The sequence below is a fragment of the Lepisosteus platostomus genome, chromosome 15 (assembly GCF_059453375.1).
Source record: "Lepisosteus platostomus isolate fLepPlt1 chromosome 15, fLepPlt1.hap1, whole genome shotgun sequence".
NCBI classification, from domain to species: domain Eukaryota; kingdom Metazoa; phylum Chordata; class Actinopteri; order Semionotiformes; family Lepisosteidae; genus Lepisosteus; species Lepisosteus platostomus.
Genome location: NC_142625.1, coordinates 24,879,023 through 24,903,445, shown reverse-complemented (window position 1 = coordinate 24,903,445; position 24,423 = coordinate 24,879,023). Strand labels below are relative to the sequence as shown.

The 24,423-nt window shown below is 50.9% G+C and overlaps 4 protein-coding genes across 8 annotated transcripts in view; 1 reads left to right on the top strand and 3 right to left on the bottom strand.

The window, feature by feature from the left end:
- Positions 1-636: 636 nt before the first annotated feature.
- prelid3b (PRELI domain containing 3) lies at positions 637-10,272 on the bottom strand. Its single transcript, XM_088607458.1, has 6 exons — positions 10,095-10,272; positions 6,972-7,140; positions 5,113-5,202; positions 4,839-4,909; positions 4,436-4,538; positions 637-3,726 (listed from the first exon to the last, which is right to left on the bottom strand). The coding sequence occupies exons 1-6, from the start codon at positions 10,124-10,126 to the stop codon at positions 3,607-3,609; spliced, it is 585 nt and encodes a 194-aa protein (XP_088463584.1). The 5' UTR covers positions 10,127-10,272; the 3' UTR covers positions 637-3,606.
- Positions 10,273-11,573: 1,301 nt separating this feature from the next.
- On the top strand, positions 11,574-13,830 carry atp5f1e (ATP synthase F1 subunit epsilon). Its single transcript, XM_088607459.1, has 3 exons — positions 11,574-11,728; positions 12,480-12,607; positions 13,645-13,830. Coding segments are annotated over exons 1-3 (162 nt in total). The 5' UTR covers positions 11,574-11,696; the 3' UTR covers positions 13,647-13,830.
- A 1,143-nt stretch (positions 13,831-14,973) lies between these two features.
- Positions 14,974-20,225, bottom strand: tubb1 (tubulin, beta 1 class VI). Of its 3 annotated transcripts, XM_088607452.1 has the most exons (4): positions 20,053-20,212; positions 18,798-18,906; positions 17,924-18,034; positions 14,974-17,423 (listed from the first exon to the last, which is right to left on the bottom strand). In XM_088607452.1, the coding sequence occupies exons 1-4, from the start codon at positions 20,107-20,109 to the stop codon at positions 16,321-16,323; spliced, it is 1,380 nt and encodes a 459-aa protein (XP_088463578.1). In that variant the 5' UTR covers positions 20,110-20,212; the 3' UTR covers positions 14,974-16,320. The 3 variants fall into 3 exon arrangements, with proteins under 3 accessions (XP_088463578.1, XP_088463579.1, XP_088463580.1); XM_088607453.1 differs by lacking the exon at positions 18,798-18,906 and having other exon boundaries at positions 20,053-20,216; XM_088607454.1 differs by lacking the exons at positions 17,924-18,034; positions 18,798-18,906 and having other exon boundaries at positions 20,053-20,225.
- Positions 20,226-22,370: 2,145 nt separating this feature from the next.
- LOC148648331 (piezo-type mechanosensitive ion channel component 2) overlaps positions 22,371-24,423 on the bottom strand; it is a 43,609-nt gene continuing 41,556 nt past the window's right edge. Inside the window, exon 55 of one of the 3 annotated variants that reach the window (XM_088607448.1) lies at positions 22,371-24,182. In XM_088607448.1, coding sequence (XP_088463574.1) covers positions 23,927-24,182 — 256 coding nt within the window. In that variant the 3' untranslated portion in view covers positions 22,371-23,926. The remainder of the gene's footprint in view (positions 24,183-24,423) is intronic. The other 2 variants (XM_088607449.1, XM_088607450.1) reach the window with 2 other exon arrangements.

The following is a 24,423-nucleotide window of genomic DNA, read 5'->3' as shown; positions in this document are numbered from 1 at the left end:
TTACACTAGAGAAACGCATGTTACCTGCAAGCAGCCTGAGTCACTCCCAAACCACAGGCCTTTTGACCCCCCGGCTACAGATGAGGACTGCGTGAGCTGGGAGACACTGCAAGAGGAGGGCAGCTGCTCTGAGGCTGTCTTAGAGACGGGGTGCTACAGCAGGGACAGTTTTTCCTTGACCCAGAGCAATGATAATATGCCTCTGCAGGAACACACTTCTGTCTGCAGCACCAACCACCCGACCGTTTCACCTCCTATACTGGTCTTCATCAGAGACACAGACGGTCTGCAGGGTCACTCGGCGTCTTCAGACGAGCTCTGGCAGATATTGGGGAGCCCAGGCTCCATCCCTGAGCCACCTGTCTCACAGCAGCAGGAACGCAGGACGGATACCAAAGCCGTCTCGTCTCCAGAGAACATCGGCCTCGCCCCCATTCCTCCCAGTCCCAGCAACCAGATCCAACAGCACCGATTTGAGTTCCTCCGGGAGGAATTGGTGTCATAACAATGAGTGGGAACAAAAATAAGAAACCAAACTCCTGTGACCCTAAAGAACCGGCCTTAGAACTGACCAGTGCAGCTCCTTATCCTTTCCCCACTATCCACTCCCACTTGTGAAGAAAGAAACACCCAGGCTAAATTGTTACAAGTTTATTAAGCATGTTGTTGACATCGGTATTGTTCCATCACACACAGCACAGACCCGCACTCACTCCTCACCAGACACCCTTCTCCTGCCTTAACAAAATGCATCCTACCCCCTCACCCCCACCGCACACATTCTAGCTGATAGTTCTTTTAAACCATAGTCTATTGGTATAAAAACATTATAAAGCACCACAAATGCTGTGTACCTATAAAAAAAAGTCACAACCCAGGCCCCTCAGTAGTGCCACACATCCGGGAGCTCATAGCGAAGGTTAGATGACTGCCACACAGCACAGCACCCGAGCTCGCCTCCAGGTCCATCATCCTCCTTCACCGGAGCAACAGCTCTCGAAACGGCCACTCGCAACGCAGGCCGGCGCTGGATCAGGCGAGAACAGCCGCCGTGTCATGACGCTCCAGCTCACACAAACTCTTCCGAGGAAATGACTCCCGCGGTCGGAGGGGGACTCCTCTGAAGTCAGAGTTAAAGTTAGTCTCGGGCTTCACACCCGCTAGTACAAAAGTAAAAGACTCCTGCATGTAGAAATTAGTCAGCATTCATGCATTACAGATTCGCAGCAACTCGGCGCTCAGGACAGGATTAATTACACCAGCTTGCCGACATGCATCGCTCTACCAAGCCACACCGGCAGAGAGGGCGTTTTCGGGACTTTTCCTTTGCAGCCCCGTACAGGATGAAGAAACGGGTGGGAGTCCGTTATCGAGTCTGCATGGGGGAATCATGGAATTTTGTACAAAAAGAACTAGATCTTTCCAAATAAAGACCTTCGCCTGCAAAAGCCCCCGAGCAGTTTCATGGGTACCCTGGGTGGGGCACGGGGAAAATCCATGCTCCCTTGAATCGGCATCCATGTCGCTGTGCAGGTCGTGGAGGAGAGCACACGTTGGCGTGCTGCGTGACCCTTCGGTCTCCACGCTGCCACAGCACCTGTCCGCAGGCGGCCCCTGCCTGCAGTCTGGATAAGGTGACCGCAGAGCTGGCTGTTGTAAAAACGCCCCGCGGAGGTGGACGGCGAGGGCTGGAGCTCGACGGGCCTGGACTTGGAGAAACCAGGAGCTGGTGTCACTCTAAAGACTCGGGCTTCCCACCTCTCCACCAGCTTCATCCTGACAACCGCTCCCTACTCCCAACAGCTCTGCGCATTCCTGTAGCGTGACGCCACTCGCTCTTCCGAATAAAACTCACACCACAGGTAGCTGGCAGGTGACAGAAGGACTGCAACAGCTTGACAGCCTTGCAGGTCTCTCAGAAGGTCAGTTGCATGCAATGGGACACAGGCTGGTTATGCTTGTGTTGAAAAAGCATCAAACCTTTCCAGTTATGTTTAGACCTCTGATGCCACTGTGGCTCAGCAGCGCATCTTCCTAGAGGATCAGACATTGTTGAGCTCAGCTTTTAGACAAGGGGCAATGTGAGTCTAGTGGCAAAGCACAGCCTAGGCAGCATGTACACCATGAAGAAGTGAGGTGGGTAGTGTGTTTCCTACAGACAGATGTAGACCAAATGTAATATAATGCCCTCAGGGTCATGGCAGGTCAACGCGGAGAAATCAAAAGGGCTCACAGTGCGGAAATGACTTCAGTTCTGCAATCACTGAATTCTTGTCACTAAGTTCGGTCAAATACATTCCAAAAATGTCCAAACACACTAGGACTTTTTTTGTTACATGACAGGGTAACAAGAAAAGTTATGAACATTCGAAAGATACACAATTCCTTTAAACTCCTACTGTACAGCAAGCAAAAAGTTCCACCCACCCCCACTCTCCCCCATCTCTGGTTTCTCAGTACCCTCTCTCCACTCGTGGGTTTTCTTTCTTGTGCGTGTAAGACAAAGACGCCCCTTTCCTTTTTCTGACCTACGCACGCTTTTGTGGCACTGCCAAAGCCAGCATTTATCCAGGGCGGCGCCCCCTCTTTCCTGGAGCGCTTCAGCAAGTAAACCTTTTGAAGAAGGATCCCCCACCCCGACCTCCGACCCCTGACCCCTGACCCCCGACCCCGGGCAGCGCAAGCTGAGCTCAGAGACGCCAGCCGTGCACAGCACCACTGCGCGCCCTCCGGCCCTGGTCCGCTCTCTGTTCCCGTGGTCTCCTCCACTGGTACAACAGTTAATACTCCAAAAGAGAAACGTACAGTACTTGACATTCAAGTATTGAGATATTTGCCGGATTGAACCGGCGTGCGGGGCCCGTTTCAGGCCCTCAGAGAAGGACTCTGGATGAGGAGCAGTCAGCTGCGAGAACGTGGCTCAAATAAATAGAATCTTTACAAGTGCTAAATCGCTACCTCTACAAATAAAATAAATAAATATCCTTCACCCTTGACAGCAGACCTGGTCTGTAGTTTTTGTTTGCATTCCCAATCCCTTCTCTCCTCCCCACCCCTCTAGCCCAGGGCTGAGACGGCATTCGCCACTGCCTCTGACCCAGAACCGCCGGGTCCCAGCAGTCCAAATCCCTCTCTTTCTGGACCCGGACAGCACCACGGACAAGCTGCAGGAGGTCCAGTTCACAAAACCTTCTTGCTGGGGGGTGGCAGGATGGTCACAGCCCAGCTCAGTCTGAACCGGCGCCGTCAGGAAAGTACCTGTGCCCCCCCCCCCTGGGACCCCAGCTTCCCCACAAACCTTTATAGAGTTTTGACCTAAAGGAACAAAAAAGAATAACGAACGAGCCAGATTTCGCAGGACCGGCACCAAATCCAGAGTCTTAGGCTGCCCGCCCAAGCAATAAATACGTTTCCACAGCCTCCCTTTGTGTCACACCTGGCTGGATCACACTGGATCAAGAGTGCCCTCGGGCGCAGGAGGGACAGAGAGGCGATCGGAGATCCCCGTCGGCGTGAACACACAATAAATTAGTCTGCGGCGACACAGAGGGAGGCCGTGCTGGCGAGAGGAGGATGCGCCCCTTGGTAAGGGCCCGTGCTCAGGGGTCATTTCTCAGTAACGGCGGCAGCAGCCATGGGCGTCCGGATGGTGTTGCGGGCGGTCGCCGCCAGCTCCTCGATCTCGGAGTTCAGCCGCCTGATGACCCACTCCATCGCCTCGCGGCCCTGCAGGAGCACAGACAAGCGCGCCTCAGCGGAGGGGACAGGCGGACAGGCACATGCAATGCTACTCTGCAGGAAAGGAACACGCGGCGAGAACACACACACAGGTACACTCACGAGGGGAAGGCAGCGGGCACTGTATGTGCACACGAAAGTAAGGTTTGACATCGCCTCTTCCCCCTGCCAGATCTCAGCCCAAGGGAGCAGGGAGAACAAGCTCCACACCCGACAAGTCAGCACACAGCACGAAAGATAATCCCAGTCTAAAATTCCTTACTTCTCAGGATCCTGGGGATGGGGCCTGTAAATGAGCCTCTCGTCCAAATCAACCAATGTCTTATGTAACAAGACAGGGACGCACAACACTGAAGATCTAAAGGGTCTCGCACCCTCGTCCACCAACACGCGGGAGCAAACGCCTTGCAGGTCAGGTCTGACACGAAGGAGTTCGCGTTTTTAAAAAGAAGGTACATTTTAAACTAGCTCGGTACCTACTCCGCCCAACTCGTTAGAGCACCGCTCGAAGAAAACTACCTTCCCGAGGCGCGGCAGGTTACATAAAACTCAAAAGAGTGACAAAAATGATAACGATTTACCTAAATTCATACCAGCAATTCCCGTTTTGGGAATCTGTGCTTTCACACGCATTAACTGCATATTCCGCGTTTCGGGTTCCGGCTTTTCCGGTCTGGCGCGCCAGGAGGGGACCCACCTTGTTTGCGTTGGAGGAGATGGTGTTGGCCATGACCCCCTCCAGGTAGCTGCTAAGACTGACGCCCTTCACCGTAATCAGGGCCTCCTGCGTCAGCATCGTCCTGCGGAACAACGGCACAGCGGTCAAGGAAGCCTGGGCGCAGCTGCCCACTAGCGTGCTGTACACAGAGCAGCTCAGGCACATGCAATGCTACTCTGCAGGAAAGGAACACACGGCGAGAACACACACAGGTACACTCACGAGGGGAAGGCAACGGGCACTGTATATGCACACAAAAGTAAGGTTTGACATCGCCTTCTCCCCCTGCCAGATCTCAGCCCAAGGGAGCAGGGAGAACAAGCTCCACACCCGACAAGCCAGCACACAGCACGAAAGATAATCCCAGTCTAAAATTCCTTACTTCTCAGGATCCTGGGGATGGGGCCTGTAAATGAGCCTCTCGTCCACGGAGACCATATTGGTCAGTGTGATCTGGAGAAGAGAAAAAAATCGAGAAAGGCTCTGTGAGGTCTGCAGCAGCGTGCACTGCGCGCATCTCAATATTTACAGGATGTGTGTCCATTTACAATTCTTCTTATTGCTATAGAACCCTGCAATAAACCACAGGGTAGGATGCAAATTTCCTCTTCACACAGGCCAGACACAGTAACATCTGTGGAGAAAGCAAAACTCACATTGGTTGATTTGAGCTCAAAAGTCTGCTCCCCTGGGTCCACCACAGAGTGCTCCTGGATGTACGTACACGTACGAGTGGCACCGATGAGCTGGGGGGAAGGACAGAGAGAAGGACAGGGAGGTTACAGTCTGCAGCAAGCAGAGATATTGGCTGCTAGTAGCATAGTTTAAAATAAATGGAAGGCAGTGCTGCTGACTGAATTCTTCACACTCCTGGTACACACATCAGACTCCCAAGGCGGAATTCTTGCTTGGGCAGCAGTGGGGCCTCTTCCAGCTTCAGCCTTCTGAGACTGTGACAATTGGGGAGCATCTGCAACCGGGAGACTTCAGTTCTTCCTGCTAAAGGCCCTCCTTCAGTGAGGGTGGACTTTGGCTACGAGACATTCAGTCACAACCCCAGAGACGGCAGCTTTGCACCAGTGGCCTGTTAGCCAAGCAAACATCAAATATTGAAGCCCCCTCCCCTCCCTTTCACAGAAACATTTCAAGTCCAATCTCTTCCACCAGAAAAAATGCCCCCCCAAGTTTTGCTGTTGATATGCACTGCCACACATTCACTGCCTTTAGAGTCACCAGTACCTGCAATACAGACCCTCTTTATTTAAACACAGCCTGCAGCAGGTTGCCTTTGCCAAACAAAACACTGCCCATACATCATTCTCTCAGCTCGATACCCTTGAGCTCCTGCATGTCCTTAAGCACACGAGACCTGTGCAGTTATCACACAGAGGGCGACAACTGAGCTGGCAGGTCAAGGAAGAGCTATTTATAAACAAGCGACGCTACAGTTGTGCTTAATGTTCCCATGATCCTCAGCACGAGAGGGAGGTTGGACACTGTTGCTGGCAGTCAGGAATACAGGCTTGCCAACTGGTCACCACACGGGCACAATTTTAAGACTGCACCTCTTGCATACAGCATGCTGTGTGTTACTTAAAACTATGTTAAGGAAGACTCAAAACTAGGAATACAGTAACCATAATAATCAGTTTTAAGAAGGCTGAATAAGCATTACATTTTGTCATTTCACTTAAAGGTTTATTTGTTAATTCAGGTCCAGTGCGTTCTGGAGTCTCATTACACTCTTGAGCCACTGAATGTTATCCCATACCGCAGCTATAAAACTCTTTCATAATACCGCCGCCTTGCAGAGCGCACCTTAACAATCTTGAATCCAGCTTGGTCACCTGACCACCCGTCCCTCCTCTGGGTCTGTGGGGTATTTCACTGCTGTGGAATCCCACCACTTAGGCACAGCTATCGCAGGAACTTGTACTGGCTGGTCCTGGACAGCCCGAGTGGGCGGCCCTCCGGCACACAGCATCAGGCTGATGTCACTCCCTGGCCGAGGCTCAAGATGGGCCGCCCGCCCAGCGCTCATGTGCCTGGCTGTGACGTCAGGCTGCGAGCGCAGTCTCTCCGACCCACGGCACCTGCCAAAGTCCTGAGCCAGCACTGTCAGGGGAGCGGCCCTGCTCTGTCCCAGCCCCCGCCACGATACACACCATACCCGCCTGTCCCGGGAGCTCCACAAATAGATCAAAGTGCGACTCGACTGTCCCCAGCGCTGAATATAACCCTGGCACAGGCTGAAAGGGTAACGTGAAAGGCACATGGGACACACTGTCCTGATTGCTCAAGACTAGGGGCTGCTCCAAACAGAGGGATAAACTCCACTCTTTCCCCAAAATAGAGACCTAAAGGACGGAGTGGTCCTGGTCATGTCGGTGTAGCCTGGAACCAGGCTGTGCTCTCTCCAATGGAAGCCACTTGAAACCCATCCCTCCCCCTGCGTCCCCTGTAGAGATGCCCCCCACCCACCTACCCCATAACCCGTCGGCCCGGTGACACTCACAGACTTGACGATGGAGGGCAGCCCCCACTCGGTGCTGAGCAGCCTGCTGCTGTGCAGCCGGCCATGGGGGTCCACGTGCCTGTCCAGCACGTCCACGCCGACCACGCTGGGGTTCATGGGGTTGGGGTACTTCTGCATGGCCGCCTTGGTCACCGTCTCCCACGGGTGGCTGCAGATGACACGGCAGGGTGAGACAGGGGCTGGGTCGGCGGCACGCCGAGAGGAACTTGCTCCATCACTCCCCCACAGCCAGCGTTTCCGGCGCGAGGACAGATATGTGAAAGACTCAGTGAGGTCGCCGAGGACACACTGCTCTGAAACAGCATGGGCTTGACCGTACAAGATCCGGTCATGAAAGACGGCTTCACCCTTGGTATTCTGACATCACAGCTGATTGTCTCAATACCTGGGAAAAGGCCAAGAGGCCCAGGCCTTCAGGAACGTGCACAGATTCTAAAATGAGTGGGATTAGAAACTTCCCGGGAAACACATCTCACATGACATAAGGATAAGCTGAAGTGCTCTGTCCACCTGCACTTGCTATAAGCAGTAAAAGGTTAAATATTTAGAGCAGCTCAATCACTCCTTCCCCCCTGTTGTTTGTCCCAGAATGGTCAACACAGAGGACTTCAACAATCAGTCCTTTTACGACATCTGATCTGCCAGCCCTTTCCCTGCTGGTACAGAATGTACTCGGCACATCAGAACTGTCACAAGCTGGTACGACCTCTTCTCAGACACATGGAAAAAAAGATACACCGCCGAGAACCGGCGGCGCAGGACCTGAATTCTCTGAATTCGTGATTGTGCCTTTGTTTCAGTGAAGCACCGGGGGCTGAAGTGTGTACACATGGAGCTCCGGTTGCTGCGGAGATGGGGGGGGGGGGGGGGCGTGGCGATGACGCAATCGGAGGCCGAGGGAAGCGGGGGAAAGGTCACGCCAGCTCTGCTCCTGCAGGGGAGTCACGCAGACTCACTCTCCGCCTCCCTCTTCGCTGTCAAGCTCTGCTCGGCCGTCCCCAACACTCCAACATGGCCCTGGCACAGGCTGCCCTTCCCAAGCCCTTCCCAAGCATTTGTGCTGCGAATCACGACATTTATTAGCCATCTTTTAATTTATTTTTTTTTAAATGGAAAACCCCCCAGGAAATGTCCACTTGGGACGTCACACACCGGGGGCTTTTAGAACAGGTCTGTAACATGACGGGTATTAATCCGTCACAGGTACGGCACCTGTGAGCTGCCAGCGAGGCCACACGTCCTCCAGTAACAACCTGCGTGACCTACAGCCCTGGACTGCACTCGGTCTCCGCCCAGCCTCGCAGCGAGGCAGACCGGGGGGGGGGGCATTTTCATGCTGCTTGGTTTTAACTACAATAAACCCCCCTGCTCTCATACCTTGCTGCATTAATGGGAGAAAAAAAAATTCAGAACAGTTCAAGGAGCCACGGTCCCTTGGGTGGCTGGACGCTGGCCCGGCTCCTTTCAGACGCGGACAGAGGTCAGAAGTCAGAGGTCCCTGCGCGCGGGGCAGGGTGGAACAAGCCCTGCTGCTCCAAACCCTGCAGCCTCCTTTCTCCTCTTCTGCATTTCATCCCCGTTTACTGACATCACTCCCCCCCGCCCCCTTCAGCCACCTCGTCAAGTCCGGAGTGACAGCCTGGGGGGGGGGGGTGGGTAAGACCGCGGGGGACCTGAGCAAACTTGCATCAGTCGCCCAGATAAAACTGGAAGGATGTGGCAGAAAGGAGGCCCTCTGTTTCAACACGCGTGAGCACAGCTTATCAGGAGCACAAAGGTTCCAGTGGGAGAGTTTTGTAACCGTGCGGCTCTGCGCTGTGGGTCAGGAGGAGGGCAGCAGTGTCAGCCGACTCGGCAGGGGAGGGAGGTGGAACCACAGGAGAACCCCAATCCTGCGGCACCCCCAGGGGTCAGTGCACCCCGATTCTCACACACTGTTCCCCGTAGGGGGAGACGCAGGGAGTACTCAGGGAGTGCAATCTGCAGACCGGGACAGGTCCAATCTCTCACGCATAGGCCGGCTCCAGTCAGGTCCAGTTCAGCCCAGCCCAGCCCGGACTGGACTGGACTGGACGCCCCACGACCACAGCGAGTCAAACGCCGGTCCTGCGGAGGTGTCCTAGCGATCACCACACGGGAGTTTTGGAGGCGCAGATTGCGGGCGCGCACTCACAGCCCTGGGGTGGTGCACCTCCCCAAACAGAGCATCGGGCTACTCCGGCAACAGCCCGACTCCCCAACACACAGAGCCGCAGTTACAGAAATGCCTGGCATTCCTGCCACACCTGAGCGCTACACCGTCCCGACACGCCAGGCATCGCTGGGATGCTCATCTGAGCAAGTTCACCATCGGAGTACTGGATGTTTAAACAGTCAACACGCGTCGGCATGGGAACTCTCGTTATGCCCGCAGACAACTTAAAGGTGAACATTTTTCCTCTAGGCGATGATCGGAACGGAAACGTGGTGAGCTTGAAAAGTTTCAGCTAAACGGAGATTCAAGACCCATGCTCCAATTCACGGCGGGCGAGGCCCCCCGGTTTTATGATGACTCTGAAAGTCGGGGGGACGGAGAAACCACGATCACGTCGTGTCAGGGGGAGCAGAAGTTAACTCTGAGCAAGTGCGGGGTTCAGAAAACCCACGGCCCTTTCACGAAATAATCGCAGTCATTCAGGATTTCTACACGGGTCCAGGGGAGAGTAAATACAGAGGGGGGAAGCCCACAGCACCCACATTTCCGATCTCCTCGGCTCCTTAAACTGAGCCGAGCCAGAGACCCAGCAACACGCTGCGTTACGCAAAGCGCATACATAACCACCGGTGTGCACTCAGGCGCTGAAATGGCCGGTTATTAAGCCGGCGAGTGAGGGAAAACGACGCCCTGAGACAGTAGGGAGCGGACTTTTGCAGCTGTGGCTAAAGCGGGCACACACCTCTAGGGATGAAGAGGAGGAAAAGTTGAACTAGTCGCCCACTGCGGTCCGCGCCGCGCCGCCCCGGCCCAGGCGAGAGGACCCGGCGCACTTTCCCTCCCACCCCAAGCGACACTTTCCTGCGGGGAGGCCTCTCGGGGAGCCTTCCCAGCGCGGACAAACTCACTTGAAGACGTGCTCCGACGTCCAGATCTTCATCCTCGGGCCGAGCGACAGCGTGTGTAACAGACTCCGGGACGTCTCCGCCGCCGCCGCCGCCGCCGCCAGCAGTGTGCGCTGTCAATGTGACCGCCAGGCCGGCAGCGCTCAGACGGAAAGATCTAGTCAGTCACATGACCGGCGAGCGCACTTCCGGGGACACCGGATATTGCCCGCCGGGCTGTGACGTCAGAGCGCTCACGGGGTCGCTGAGAGTGTGTGAGCGTGTTCTGGCAGGGGGCTGCGTTCCTTACGGTCTTTTTCTTCATCTGTCACATCCACGTTACGAAAAACAAAAATAGTTTCCAACGCTGGTTGTACCTTTGTCGTCCACAGCGTTTTCGGGCGCCTAAGTGCCAGAAAAGATTTCATTTTGCGCCCTGAAGTCCATGGGCCCCTTTCTTAAGCTTTCAGCTCACGCCTGTTTAGATGGATTCAGTTCTGTGGGCTAGGAATGCACTAACCGTCCTCTGCCAGTTACCAGCGGTGTAACTATAATGCCCTCTGGGTGTGTATGTTGCTGTGGTTCCAGCTGTATGTGTACATGTCGTCTGCAGAGTTCTTCGTACCTGCTGCTGTTCGACAAAGCACCCCATCAAAGTGTGGTGAATAATGCAGGTTTAAGAAAATCTTCACTTCTTTCTTTCCCTGTCGATGGTAGCGCAGGTATCGGATCGCGTGTTGTTCAAAACTAATTGTTTCTTTACATAACCTAATGAGTATTTTTTTAAAAAATATATTTTAAACGTATAAAGGATTTACAAATAAAAATCCAACCCCAGGATCCGAAACAGGTATAAGAGCAAAAAAAAAAAAAAAAAAACAATTAACTGCCGGAGATAATGAAGTATATTATGTGATCAAATTGTATTTTTTACATATTTTAAATGTTTTCCTTTAGCATTTTTCTATTTTTTTATCGAATTTAGTTTAAACTCCACCTCAAAAGTTCTAAAAAGAGTAGTGCTATTAGAACATTCTGATTTATGAATGTGAAATGTACCCAAAATGACTAGTGCATTTATTCTCTTTTCCCAAATTTTATATTAAACAGTACAATAAAATATAAAAACCCTTAAGTCTAAAAAGCACCTTTAAAAGCACATTGGTGGTGGTGGAGGGGAGTCCCCATTACCTGTAAAGCGCTTTGAGTGGAGTGTCCAGAAAAGCTCTATATAAGTGTAAGCAATTATTATTATTATTATTATTATTATTATTATTATTATTATTATTATTATTTAACTGCCTGCAAACAAAACTCTGCAAGTCCGTCCAAAACAACTTCACAAACACACACCTAACAAATAAATGCACCAAAGATTCCCCTTCAGCCCTACAAAACGCACACAAATCATCCTGCTCCGGCTTAAATATAGAGAAAATTTAGGGTAATGTGCTCCCAATTTTGCCGTAGGTGTCGCCATGAAAAGTCGTTTGGCAATTTGATGTGCGCAGGTTGCCGTGTATTACGGTCAGGGCCTGCGCGCTGAGTGACGTCAGCTAAAGCCGACCGGATATCCGCCCGGCTGCTGCCCTTGAGCTCGGGAGACGGAGATCGAGGTGCTTGACAATGGTGGCGTATTGGAGACAAGCGGGCCTCAGGTACGGCGGTCGTTCTTCAGCTTGTCCTGCTCGTGTTGAAGTTTATTCTTGCTCCAGTCGGGGCGTCGGGTTATGTTTGCATGGTATTTCGCGCTCGGCTTGCTTGAAGAGCTATAGAAGCCATCAGTGTAGCCCATTAGGTTCTCAAATGACAGTCTGCATGATGGATCCCGGACTAAAGACACATAGCCAATTTATGTTGGATTGTGACGGTCTGACGGTGGAAACTCGTCTTGCACACTGGGGGGGGAAAGCGGCACTGGTGTGGTTTCCTCTCAAGAATATTTTTTAATAGCTTTCCCGAGCGTCTCGCCCTGCTTGGACTGCCGAGCGAGTGAGAGTCTGTAACATCACTGCCACATGACTCGCGTGGTTTTAACTGTCTCACCGCCTTACATTAGGCTTGATTTTCGACTGGAAGTGTGTATATTTAATTGTTGCATAGCAAAAGTTTCCATTCTGTTATTTAAAATAGAAACCGTTCACAGGGGAGGTCCGCTGTCAGAGAAAGATGCATTAAATGACTTTTGATAGGATTGACTTTATTGCAATGAAGATTGAGCCCAAATTGATGCATTTTGCTGGTAGTCAAAATCAGGTTATATTGTAGTTGAACACTATGTCCCCTGCTTATGCTGTCCTTATGCTGTCCTCGGCATTTAATGTTATTCTGCTAACAGCCCGGTTGCCGGTTGCTGGTTGGATACGTGAAATGACGGCCCTTCTTTTTTTTTTTTGATATCGTCTGCAGCTACATCCGCTTCTCGGCGATCTGCGCCCGGGCGGTGCGAGCGGCTCTCAAGCCGCAGCTCCGGCTGGAGGCGGAGAAGGTGGCCGAGTCCAACGTGAAGATCACCCGGCTCAAGCAGGCGGCGTCGTGTGAGTGCGCCGCGGGGCTGTCGTCTGCAATCCTCTGGCTGCTCCTGAAAGGGGTCACGCTATGAGCCCGGCCTCAATCAATTATTTCCTTTTTTTTAAATTATATAATGTTAGCATGCCCACATGGGTTGGGCAGCCAGTTGACCTTGGAGCCCTAAAGGCTTTTTTTCCCTCCTTACTGAGGAGTTTTTGGTTCCTCTCCTCCGTTGTCTTCTGGTCTTTTCTGTTCTGTGTTCGCAACACGTATGGTCACTTGCTTTATTAAGCGCCTTGGGGCAACCTTGTCGTGAAAGGTGCTATATAAAAAAAGTAAATTGAATCGAATGGACCTTCTGGTGCACAGTCCAACTGCAGAAAGCAGAGACAGAGCAGGTTAGCCCTTCCAGCGGGAGCTGTGCTCGCGTGCTCCAGCTCTGAGCCCCCACTGTTCGGCTGAGGAAGGTGGGTCGGAAGGTTACAAGCTTTTTCTTGTGTTCATTAATTTTTTGGGGGGGGGTGGGGGTGGTGATGCCAAATATTGTCCAGCGATCTAGAGTCCATTTCCACACTGTTCTGCGCTTAATCATGGCCCGTTACTGATCCTGCACTGGGCACATAATAGTTCAAGATTGTGGTTAGAGGAGACTGGTGAACGTTTCTTTGAACCACTGAAATTCATTCGAATTTGACTGAAGCTTTTATCCAAAGCGACATGCATCTGCTCCCGGCCGTACTGTTCCAGTCGCAGGTGAGACACTTCACTTACTCCAGCGACATCTCACTTTGGTTTCAAACCCAGAACCATAAAGGTCCAGGACCACAATCGCACACTGATCCACATTGCTGTTTTCTCTCTCTTTTTTTTGCCCCAGGTGGTTTTAGGACAAGTTTGTCGCATCAGAGTAGCTTTTACTGCAGTGGAGGAGGATTCTGAAGGCACTGGCTGTGCACTGCCCTCTCTTTGCAGAGAATCTTGCTTGCTCTCACCCCACAGGCCTGAAACCAAGGGGAATGGTAGCTCTGTATAAAAAGATGAAAGTGATTTTCCTTTCTTGCAGGACCCGGATGAAGAACCTGTATTAAGAAGCCTGGAATGAAGACTTTGCTCCAGTCCTGTCTTTTGTTTTTGGAAGATAATTTGTTTTGGAAAATTACATGTAAGATAACTCTAGACCAACAGTGATGTCATTAGTATCTTCCTCTGTCCATCTGGTCGATGAAATAAAAAAACACCCAATCAGTTACCTCCTGCCCTTTCTTCCTCTTTTCATTGCCTTTACTACTTGTGGACACCGGAGGGCGCTGTTGGCCTCCTTTGGCTCAAGGGGTTCACACAAGGCTCTCTCATGGGCTTTTTGGATAGATACTTGATCTGTTTATAGACTTGTATGTTGTTTTTCACATCTGCTTGAGAGGCCTTACAGTGTTTTGCAAATATATTTAAAACAACAACACAAGGTATACAATTCTAGATATAACATGAAATAGTTTATAAAAGCAAAGCATTGTAATTCTTCAACTGGAAGAAGGCTGAGAAAAAAACAGAGGGATTAACCTGATATTAGCATTGATGCCTGAAGTCCGAGCGTCTTTGTAAGCTCTGGGGTCTTGTAAAATGGAATGAAAATACGATTCGAGCGGTGGTGTTTTCCACAGAAGGCCAGCAAGGCTCAGCCTGGTCAGTGCTGGAATGGGAGGAAACCCAGATGCTGCAGGACGTGGTGTAGGAGAACCAGTAGATGGTGCTCTTCCTGGACCACTGGAGCAGACTTCACAAGCTCGTGCTCCAGTATGGTAACTGGGGACACTGTTGTAGGAGGGGGGCTCCTTTGAATGAGACCTTAACCCAGCCTCTCAGCTGCATGCTCAGAAAGTACGTTTAGTTCTGTATATAAAGTACTTTTGATCTGTTGTGATAAAAGAAGGTTCTCTCTGTGCATCTTAAATTGTGAGAATTATGTACAACAGCTGAAGCAAATTAATATAGATGACTACATCAAAGCTTTCTCTTCTGTGACGCTGGGTGGGGCTGTTTGTCCTTCAGACATTTGCCTTTGTCGAGTGTTTTTGTTCGAGGGTGAAGAAACCGGCAGCCTCGCGTGTGTGTGTGTGCTTATCTGCGTGTGTGCAGGGACTGGTCCTGTGCAATCTCTTCCCCTTCATGCAGGCGCGCGGGGTGTGGTGATGTTCTTTCTTGCTGAAGTTCTCTCTCGGGCCAGTGGAAAAGCCACAGTCTAAGAGACAGAACCCAGAGGAAACTTTGGGTGTTTCCGTGGACTCGTGTTTGGCAGACTGCAGCTGATGTCAGATGCATGTTCATTTAATGTCCTCTTCAGAAAATTCCACCCGTGTTGGCTAGGAATGGACAAAAGACTCCAGAACCATAATATAGTCAATGGAAATGTTTAGTATTCTGCATGCAAAATTCAGGCACTAAAAATGATCACAACTTAGATCTAAGAAAGAAGAAAATCTTTTAGCTGCTCTTTTTGTTTAAAAAAAATAGCGATCTCGGAAAAGTACGTTTCTAAAAAAATATTTCAAATTTAATCCAAAAGCGAATGAGCACCTTTTTAATGATGTATAATTACTACTTCCTTTGTGCTAAACAACACATTGTAAGTTTATTATACAGGTGTATATACAATTGTTTGAAACATAGCTACAGGCTCAAAGTTATTAAGGAGAATTCAGTGTAAGAAATGCTTTTTGTATCTATGTAGCTTAGATACGAAAAGATCTTTGTATCTATTCTTATTATATTGCTCTTCAATGGTACTGCCTACTGACATTTAAACCTAGCACTTTCTGTCAGTCTAGGGCAGCTGCTGTGCTACCCTGCTTGGATCAGTTATCCTCTCTCCCAGAGTACAATCTACACACAGCAGGTGGGTGACTTCCCTAGAAAACTTTGCATATTTCCACGTAACATATTACATAATGTAACATATGATGTTATCCCACACCAGCCTACTTGGTGTAGACTAGGGTCACTAAGAGCTACAGGGTTTTCTGATTGGAAGCACATTCTAGCACTCTGATACCTAATTGAACCAATTAGTGAGTAAGTCAAGACTAACGAAGCCACCAATTAGAGGACAGGGGTTGAGGAGCTCGGGGGCTGGAAACTCACTGGCAAGGACACAAGCACATAGAGACTCGCCAAGTGCTAATTCACACAGACAGCCAAACACAAAGCAAAACTTGCTGTAATAAATAGTCAAGGAGCAAGCCGAGCAGGCAGAATACCCCCCCCAGGTGGGGGTTGCTTATTTCTGGGCTTAAAGTTCGAAACACTGTGGCGTTGGGGTACCAGCACCAAGCCAGCAGGGCTCTTGTGTCTGCTGGCATTCATTTCAGCTGATGTACCGAAGAGCAATTAACATCTGACTGCAAAGGAACTCTTAAATGCCAGTGATGAAGCAGAGAAAGGCGTTAATTAAATTCTAGGTTCCAGGAGATTGGGGAGCAGATGGAAATAAATAAAAACAAACACAGAAGACACAGTGGTGGCTGACATTCTGCACCAGCTCATTCATCACCTCTGCCCTCCCAACTCCACCCTCAGTGTGACTCCCTGTGTTACCTAAAGTGGCTCAAAACTTTGCGACTCCATCCTGCATTCCCATCCCCAACACCAAATCCCTGACATAAGTCCTATTGGATAAAACTCCCACTGAATATACAATATAGCAATATTCCTGTTGGTCCCGGTCTCTTGTTTATTCAGTCCCCTATATGTCCTCCACCTCTGTCTGTGCTAGCCCCTGTCCACCCTCTTCCTCCCCCTCCTCCTCCTCTTCCTCCCCCTCCCAGTCGAGGTCTGCCGTGGCGTCCTGGTACTGCTGGTACTCAGACACCAGGTCGTTGGTGTTGCACTCGGCCTCGGTGAACTCCATCTCGTCCATGCCCTCTCCGGTGTACCAGTGCAGGAAGGCCTTGCGCCGGAACATGAGGGAGAACTGCTCCGAGATGCGGCGGAACACCTCCTGGATGGCCGTGCTGTTGCCGATGAAGGTGGAGGCCATCTTGAGGCCACGGGGCGGGATGTCGCAGACGGCCACCTTGACGTTGTGCGGGATCCACTCCACGAAGTAGCTGCTGTTCTGCTGCTGCATGGCCAGCATCTGCTCTTCCACCTCCCTGGTGGACATCCGGCCGCGGAAAATGCCCGCCACCGTGAGGTAGCGCCCCCGGCGGGGGTCGCAGGCCGTCATCATGTTGCGGGCGTCGAACATCTGCTGGGTGAGCTCGGGCACGGTCAGGGCGCGGTACTGCTGGCTGCCCCGGGCCGTCAGCGGGGCGAAGCCGGGCATGAAGAAGTGCAGGCGGGGGAAGGGCACCATGTTGACCGCCAGCTTGCGCAGGTCGGCGTTCAGCTGCCCGGGGAAGCGCAGGGAGGTGGTGACGCCGCTCATGGTCAGCGACACCAGGTGGTTCAGGTCGCCGTAGGTGGGCGTCATGAGCTTGAGCGTGCGGAAGCAGATGTCGTACAGCGCCTCGTTGTCGATGCAGAAGGTCTCGTCCGTGTTCTCTATCAGCTGGTGGATGGACAGGATGGCGTTGTAGGGCTCCACCACCGTGTCGGACACCTTGGGCGAGGGCATCACGCTGAAGCTGTTCATGATGCGGTCCGGGTACTCCTCCCGGATCTTGTTGACGAGCAGCGTGCCCATGCCCGAGCCCGTGCCGCCGCCCAGCGAGTGCACGAGCTGGAAGCCCTGCAGGCAGTCGCAGCTCTCGCACTCGTTCCGCACCACGTCCATCACGCTCTCCACCAGCTCCGCCCCCTCCGTGTAGTGCCCCTTGGCCCAGTTGTTCCCGGCGCCAGAGTTCCCTGCAGACCAAGAAAACAGAGCCGCCGAATGAATCTCCCCGACCGACAGTCCTCCATACCGCTCGATGCATGCTGCGTCTGTTGCTTTGTACCGCCATCCTCGCTCAGTAGAATGGCCATTCCCAATGGGAGGCGATTTCCTTGATGAGTAAAATCCATCTGCGTTCAGTCCTGGAAGCTTTATCCTGGAAGAAGATCGCGGCGAGACAGAGCCTCTCCAGGGAGGTGCAGGACGCTAGGGGGGACCACACCCTGGATGGGTCACCAACCCATTAACTCAACCACATGTACTGGGGGCAATTGAGAGACACCATCTAAACTGACCAGAGCACTGGGTCTGGCGGAAGCCAAAGGCTTTATTAGCTTAATAACAGCTTCTGAAAAGGAGGATAAAGAGCACAGCAATGACACTGGTACCTGCTGGATACAGCAGTCAGCAGGGAGCCTGCAATGATAGCTCTGTACGGCCTGCCTGCATGATAGGAGTCACACTGGCTCACCATGGATGAAGTTGTCTGGTCTGAAGAGCTGTCCTATCCGGCTGCTCCTCACACTGTCCATGGTCCCGGGTTCGAGGTCCACCAGCAGGGCTCTAGGGACATACTTGCCGCCTGAAGTTGCAAGAAGGGAAACACTTACTTCAGACACGGAGTGGGTCTGAGTCTTCATCTAGCTCTCTGTGGTTTTTGATTACAGTATCGTTGCCTAGTCTATCAGTCTGGAACTCCCAACACAAGGACGGAGTCACTCTTCCTCACCCAGCATTGTTATCATCAGCATTTGAAGCACTATAGAAAGCTTCGGGAAATGCTTTTATGAAAAATGGAGAATGAAAATCCAGTAGCAGGCATTTCATTTCAAGCTACTAAAATGTAAAAACAGGGAAAGAATGCAAGATATATCTTGTCTGTCCTGTCTTGCGGGTGAGGTGTGTGAATGCACTGTCTTCCAATGGCTACACAGAAGCAAAAGTACTTTAATTGTTTGACTTCTTCTCCAATAAAAGAAATCAAGATGACTGCAAATTAAACAACTGACATGACATGATCTTTAGTGTCTGAAAGACTTAGGATCACAGATGGAAATAAAGATGCGATGCATTTAGGCTTCAAAATAGGAAGTCATTCTTTCACAAGGAGTTGTGAGAATGTACAAAAAATTTATAGACCAAACACTCACAGGTGTAACTCTGTGATTCTTTAAGAAGTGATGAGAATTTTGGACCGATTAGCCACATAAGCAAGATTTGATTAAGCAAGGTAGTTAAGCTACCTCCTACTTTCAGATTGCTGTGATTTCAGCTACTCCAATGATATAGCAGGATCCTGACTGGGACCCAGTGTTTCAGGGGCTGAAAAGAGGGGGTGCTTGTACCATGTGCCTCATTGAAGTAGACATTGAGTCTTTCCAGCTGCAGGTCACTGTCCCCTTGGTAGGTGCCCGTGGCAGTGATCCCATGCTCATCGCTGATCACCTCCCAGAACTGTGAGCGCACACAGAGACACACACTGGTCAAGCACTTACAACACCAACCCAATGTGCCACAACGTATTTTGTCACAGAAAAGCCTCACCTAGCTCAAAAAGCAGACGGGAGTGCATAAAAGATGCATTGCATGCACTGTGTATGTGACAGACTGCCTGAGGCCCACTATCTCTTTCACACTGCTCCATGCACTGGGGGTGATGCAGCTCTAGAGGTCGGGCTCGGAGTCAGCCAGTGTACCAGCTGTAATCAAGCTTTCTCTCTGTGCACTTTCTAAAGCTCCTTGACTCTCTCACTGTTACCCCCTCCTGACGGACTGCGATGCCTCCCTTTTCCCTCCCTCGCCCTCACAGCAGTAACTATCTGAGTCACACTTCTCCCCCTTATCTCCGGACTCTGGGGTGGGGGCTGGGTAAGATACACCCAGCGTCACCCAAACTTTAAAGAGACAGTTTGCATGCCCTTACTTAGCTCGAATGCAAATATGTTTAAAAATACCCCCTTTCTGTCCTGTTGTTACAAACGCCATTTGCATACAACTCAGAGCTTACATTGCATTTCGTTCTTTCGCTGTTTCTGCTAAGGCTACATTTTCAGGATTTTGAATGGAAGAGCAGGGTTCGTTTTAAAAAATGAATTCTCTCAGAAGCTGGAGCCTGGCATGCTTCGATTGTCATTTATTTTTATAATGAATATACAAATATAATTTAAAATAAAATAATAACCATAATACCACATGAAGCAGATTATTTGAAATAACTTTAGTACAAATGTAATTACTAAAGACTTATACGCGTATCTGAGGTTTATTTCTTTATAATATAGGGTTATGCTTTAGGTTGAGTTTATCCTGCTGTAATTCTGGATGAGTCTTGCTTAAGTTGCTGTGCTGATGATGCCATACCTACAGTAGCTCTGAAGCACTATTTGACTTGACTCATAGTCAAAAATAAGTTAAAACTTAGACAAGAGCTCTTTCAAAATTATTTCTGTAATATGTGTAATTGTGTTTTTAAAAGCCACTTTCCTGGAGGAGTATATATTTCTATTTATTTAAACATATCTCACATTTTTCAAGCAAGCAAATTGCCTCTTCACCTTCCTGCCTGGATGAAGCAGACAGACAGACGCACAGATCTCTTACCTTGGACCCGATCTGATTCCCACACTGTCCGATCTGCAGGTGGACGATCTCGCGCATTGTGAGGAGTGCGGCAGGACACTGAGACACAGGCTGAAGGCAGACGAGTCTGAAACACAGCTCGCGGTCCAGACATGCCTTATATACTGCCGCTGATGTCACTGGCAGGGAGGGTGAGTCCACCTCACACAGCCAGCACGTGAAGCACGCTTGCACACACAGCGCAATGACAGGTTCACTGGTGACAGGCGTGAAGCGAGCTTTTCTACACACTGCACATTTTAACACGACAGTGCAAGACACCAGCAGGGAGCCTCATTCTGCCCCACAGACAGAGAAGAGTGCATAGCGATTCTTGTACATTCTCAAAAGATCTCTGCTATTTTCTTCTTGTGACATTTTCTGACAAATACTTTCACAGTTATTCCGCTTAGGAGAGACTTCCAAGGAAACCGGCTTGAAACTGGAAATCAGTGTTATGTTTAATGAGGCCCAGAGGTTCATTAGTGCTCTTACCTGAGCCCCAGTGGGTTATGGGTGTCATGAGGGTCGCTCACATTGGGGCGCCCTCAGGACAAGCTCCCAGCCTGCAGCCCTTATCTTCAGCTGTTTGCATGTGATCGAAACACGCTTCTAAACTACTGCTGGTTCTTACATTTGGAACTTTGCGATGCATTCTCTAATGAGGCTCCACGGCCGAAACGTTGTGTTTTCTTTCTTCTCTTTTCAGCATGGAATAAACGTATTACTTATTCTCTAATAACGCTGACAGATAGAAGCTGAGGATACTTGGTAAAAAAAGCGTGTTTAAAATCCCCTCATCCCCGGACATCACCCCGCAGTCCCCTCAGACGCCACCAGGGCAGGGGGACACGTCGCTCACAGAGGGGACGCTTTCACGCCGACTGTGCCCTTATTTGGTCTTGTCATGCAGATGCAGCTCGGGAGATCTATCTTTCAGCACAGCTGCACAGCTCATTTCTCTCGGGGACGGAGATGGGGGTTGTGGTGAACGGGATTCGCCGCTCTGCCGCACAGGAAGCGGGACAGTGGCGACGCGGAGCTCTGACGGGGCTCAGTCTGCCAGCGTGCTGCCTGACAGACACGAGACACAGCCGCTGGCTCACCGGGCCCTCTTGCCAGCATTATTATTATTATTATTATTATGCACAATCGCAGTGCGGTGGCTCTCCGGCTCAGGATCTGCGCCTGTGGCTGGAATCCTACTCCGTCGGGCCCCTGAGCAAGGCCCTTCACCCCAGCTGCTCCAGGAGTGCTGTACAACGGCTGACCCTGCACCCTGACCCCCAGCTGGGGTATGTGAAAAGAAGTTGTATATGGCTAATAAAGTGATCTTATTAAACAACTTTACTTTATAGAGCACTATTTATATTCAAACTCTACCCAAGCACCATACAGAAAACTTGACAAATCAGCACAGGATGAAATGTAACACCAGACACCAGAATTCTGACTTTAAAAGCAGAGGCAGCAGGTAGGTTTGGGTGTGGTCTTGAGCCCGACAGAGACTCGCTCATCCTGATCTCGCCGGGGAAGGAGTTAAGAGTTAAGAGTGAATTAAGAGTGCCAGCGACAGATGGTCTTCCGACCTAGCGCTACAGTCCCGAACAATGGTAAGACGTCTGGTTATCGGACAGAAACGACGGGCCCTGTGTACGCGGGTGTGGGGGTGACTGAGCTGAAATCCTTCAGGGTCTCAAAGCCGAGGCCCCGGACGGGCGGCGGAGAGGAAACCGGCGGAGGGAGCCGCGCGCCCCAGCGGCGGCCGGCCGATAACCCGCCCCGCGCGCCTTATCTGCGTGGGCCAGCGCTCCCGTCCCTCTGACAGCGTGGGGCCGATCCCAGCAGCCCCCTCCCGCGGGGGTATGTCGCAACAGGAGCGGGGCTCCACTTCCCAAAGCAAGAAGTGGAGAGCTGGTATCTGCGCTGTATCACACACACACACACACAAAAATCTTCATTTTCTAAATTCGTTCGGGGCTTTAAGATAAGAGTGGAGTCTCTTACACATGATTGCAAACACAATGGCCACATGCTGAACATCTATCAGACTGCTGTGTCCCAGCTCCAGACCTCCTACAGTGCTTTTGCCTTTATGATATAGAAAAAGCTCAATTTTAAAAGCATTAAAGATGCAGAGCAGACGAATGGGTGTGACATAGAGCTACCGTTACAGTGACTTCACCGTCTTTAATGAAAAGGAGAATATACTGTATATTAATAATTACCCTTTACATTCGCATATTTGCCTTAAGTAAGTCCGTGCAAGACGTGAAATGCTATTAATAATAAAGTCAATAAATTCTTCAGTAACAGCGGTTTTATTAACATGGATGATCACTAAAGTTCATGACAAGCAATTTAATTATAAGAAAGATGCATGCACTTGATTGTTCAGTCTGTAAAATCAGCAGATTACTCTCTAAAACAGGTGGTGTTGGAAGAGTCTTTTATCCCTACAGTCTGTTGTTACTGGCATTGCAAGGTTTCTAATATGTTTCAGTCTGATTAAGGCGGAGCACATTAGAAATACTGACCACCCCTTAGATTGTATGACAAGAAAAAAGCAAACTTTTGTCAGATTTAAAAGTTATTTTTTCTTCCAACGGTGCAGGCAGAGACCTTTAAGGTCCTCTGTAGAGGACAAGCAGTGTCGTGACTGGCTGGACAGGTCAGCAGGGACAGCTAAGCCTGACCTTTCAGGTGGAAAGTGTCTGAAAGTGTTTCAGCTCTGCCTTCCCACACTGACTCTCGATGCGAATGTTATTACATATCGCCCCCTTGTGGACCAGTGAATAATCGCAGGCCGTGTTCAGGAAGATCTGCAGTTAAGCAAGACTGTTGCACCCCGAGAGCCGCCTAAACAGATTTGTGCTTTTGTTATATTTATATATTTTAAAAAAGGCATGGATGAAAATACTGAGTTCTCACAGAAATGTCCACAGCTTTCCTCTGATGCACTCTTTTGGTGGTCTTATCTGCTGCTGAGCGACCACAGACAAAATCCGGGATGAACTGCTCCAACAAAGTCTCTCTCCTGTGGGCCAGGATGCTGTGAACTGAGTCTGATTCCCAGGTTCAAAGGTCTGCTTCTGCTGGTAAAGAAAACACTGTAGTTCGAACATCAAGTCTTCGGGCCATTCGTTCACTATCGTGTCGCCCGATCTTGTCAGAAGCTAGGCAAGGCTGGGCCTGCTCAGAGTGGGGTGGGAGACCTCCCAAGACAACGAGGTTTCTGCTGTAAGGGGTGTTGCTGCTGTGAGTGCTCTCTCCTCGGGGCCAGAACTGGACAGGACCGGGGTGAGAGCAGGGGTGTGAACACCGGTGTCCCAGGTAAGCTCCGCCCTGAGCTTGTGTATCGAATTAAACTGCTGACTCGCTCCTCCCCCCGCCCTGCTGTGTAGTGAAGCTGCTGGTACGTGATGGGTGTCCCTCCTATCCACAAAAGCACTTAGGGATTCTTTGGGATGAAAGGTGCTATATCAATGCACAGAATTACCACCACCAAAGGACCGCAATTCATCAGTCTTTCCCTGCTCCCATTCCCTCCTCCTTCTCGTCTGCTTTTACCTTACTTTATCATTATTAACTATAAATACATGATCACGCAGTGATTCGGCACCCACGGGTGAGGGGGTGCCTGCGTGTGCGTGTCCTGCCCTGCAATCGGCTGGTATCCCGTCCGTGGTATAATCCTGACTTTTACTCCCTGTCTCCTGGGTTAGGTTGGGATTTGCTTGTGGCTGGACGTGTTTGGCAGTTTTAACAGTCTCCTCCTCCCTCCCTTTGGAACTGCAGAATTCCCTTCTCCCGTCCTCTGCCCGCCCCCCTCATTTCCTCCCCTCCCCGCGCCTCCTCAGCTGCCCCCCCTCTCCCTCGTCATCTTGATCATGGTCTCCGGGGAGCGGTAGAGGAAGATGAGCTTGGCGAAGAGCTGCTCCTCCAGCTCGAGCTCGCCCGTCTCGCGCACCACGAAGATGTCCGTGCACAGCTTGAGCACGCGGTCCACGCAGGGCAGCTCCTCGAACATGATGGAGCGCGAGATCCCGTTGAAGAACTCCCGCACGAACTTCCCGATCACCAGCACCACGGACATGTACAGGCCCACAATGCTGCAGGGGAAAGACGAGGAAGCAGCGGGGCGGAGGCAACCGATCGGGGGGGAGAGAGGGGAAGGGGAGTTGCCGAATGAAGGAACAGGAGAGCCGGAGGGTGAGAAGGAAGAACGGGCAAGAAAGCAGGAAACAGGAGATTTGCAGGAGGGATGAAGAAAGAGAGGAAGAGTGGAGGATAAGAAAACTGGCAACACGTGACCTAACCTTTACGGCAAGCATCACCTGGACAAGTGGACTG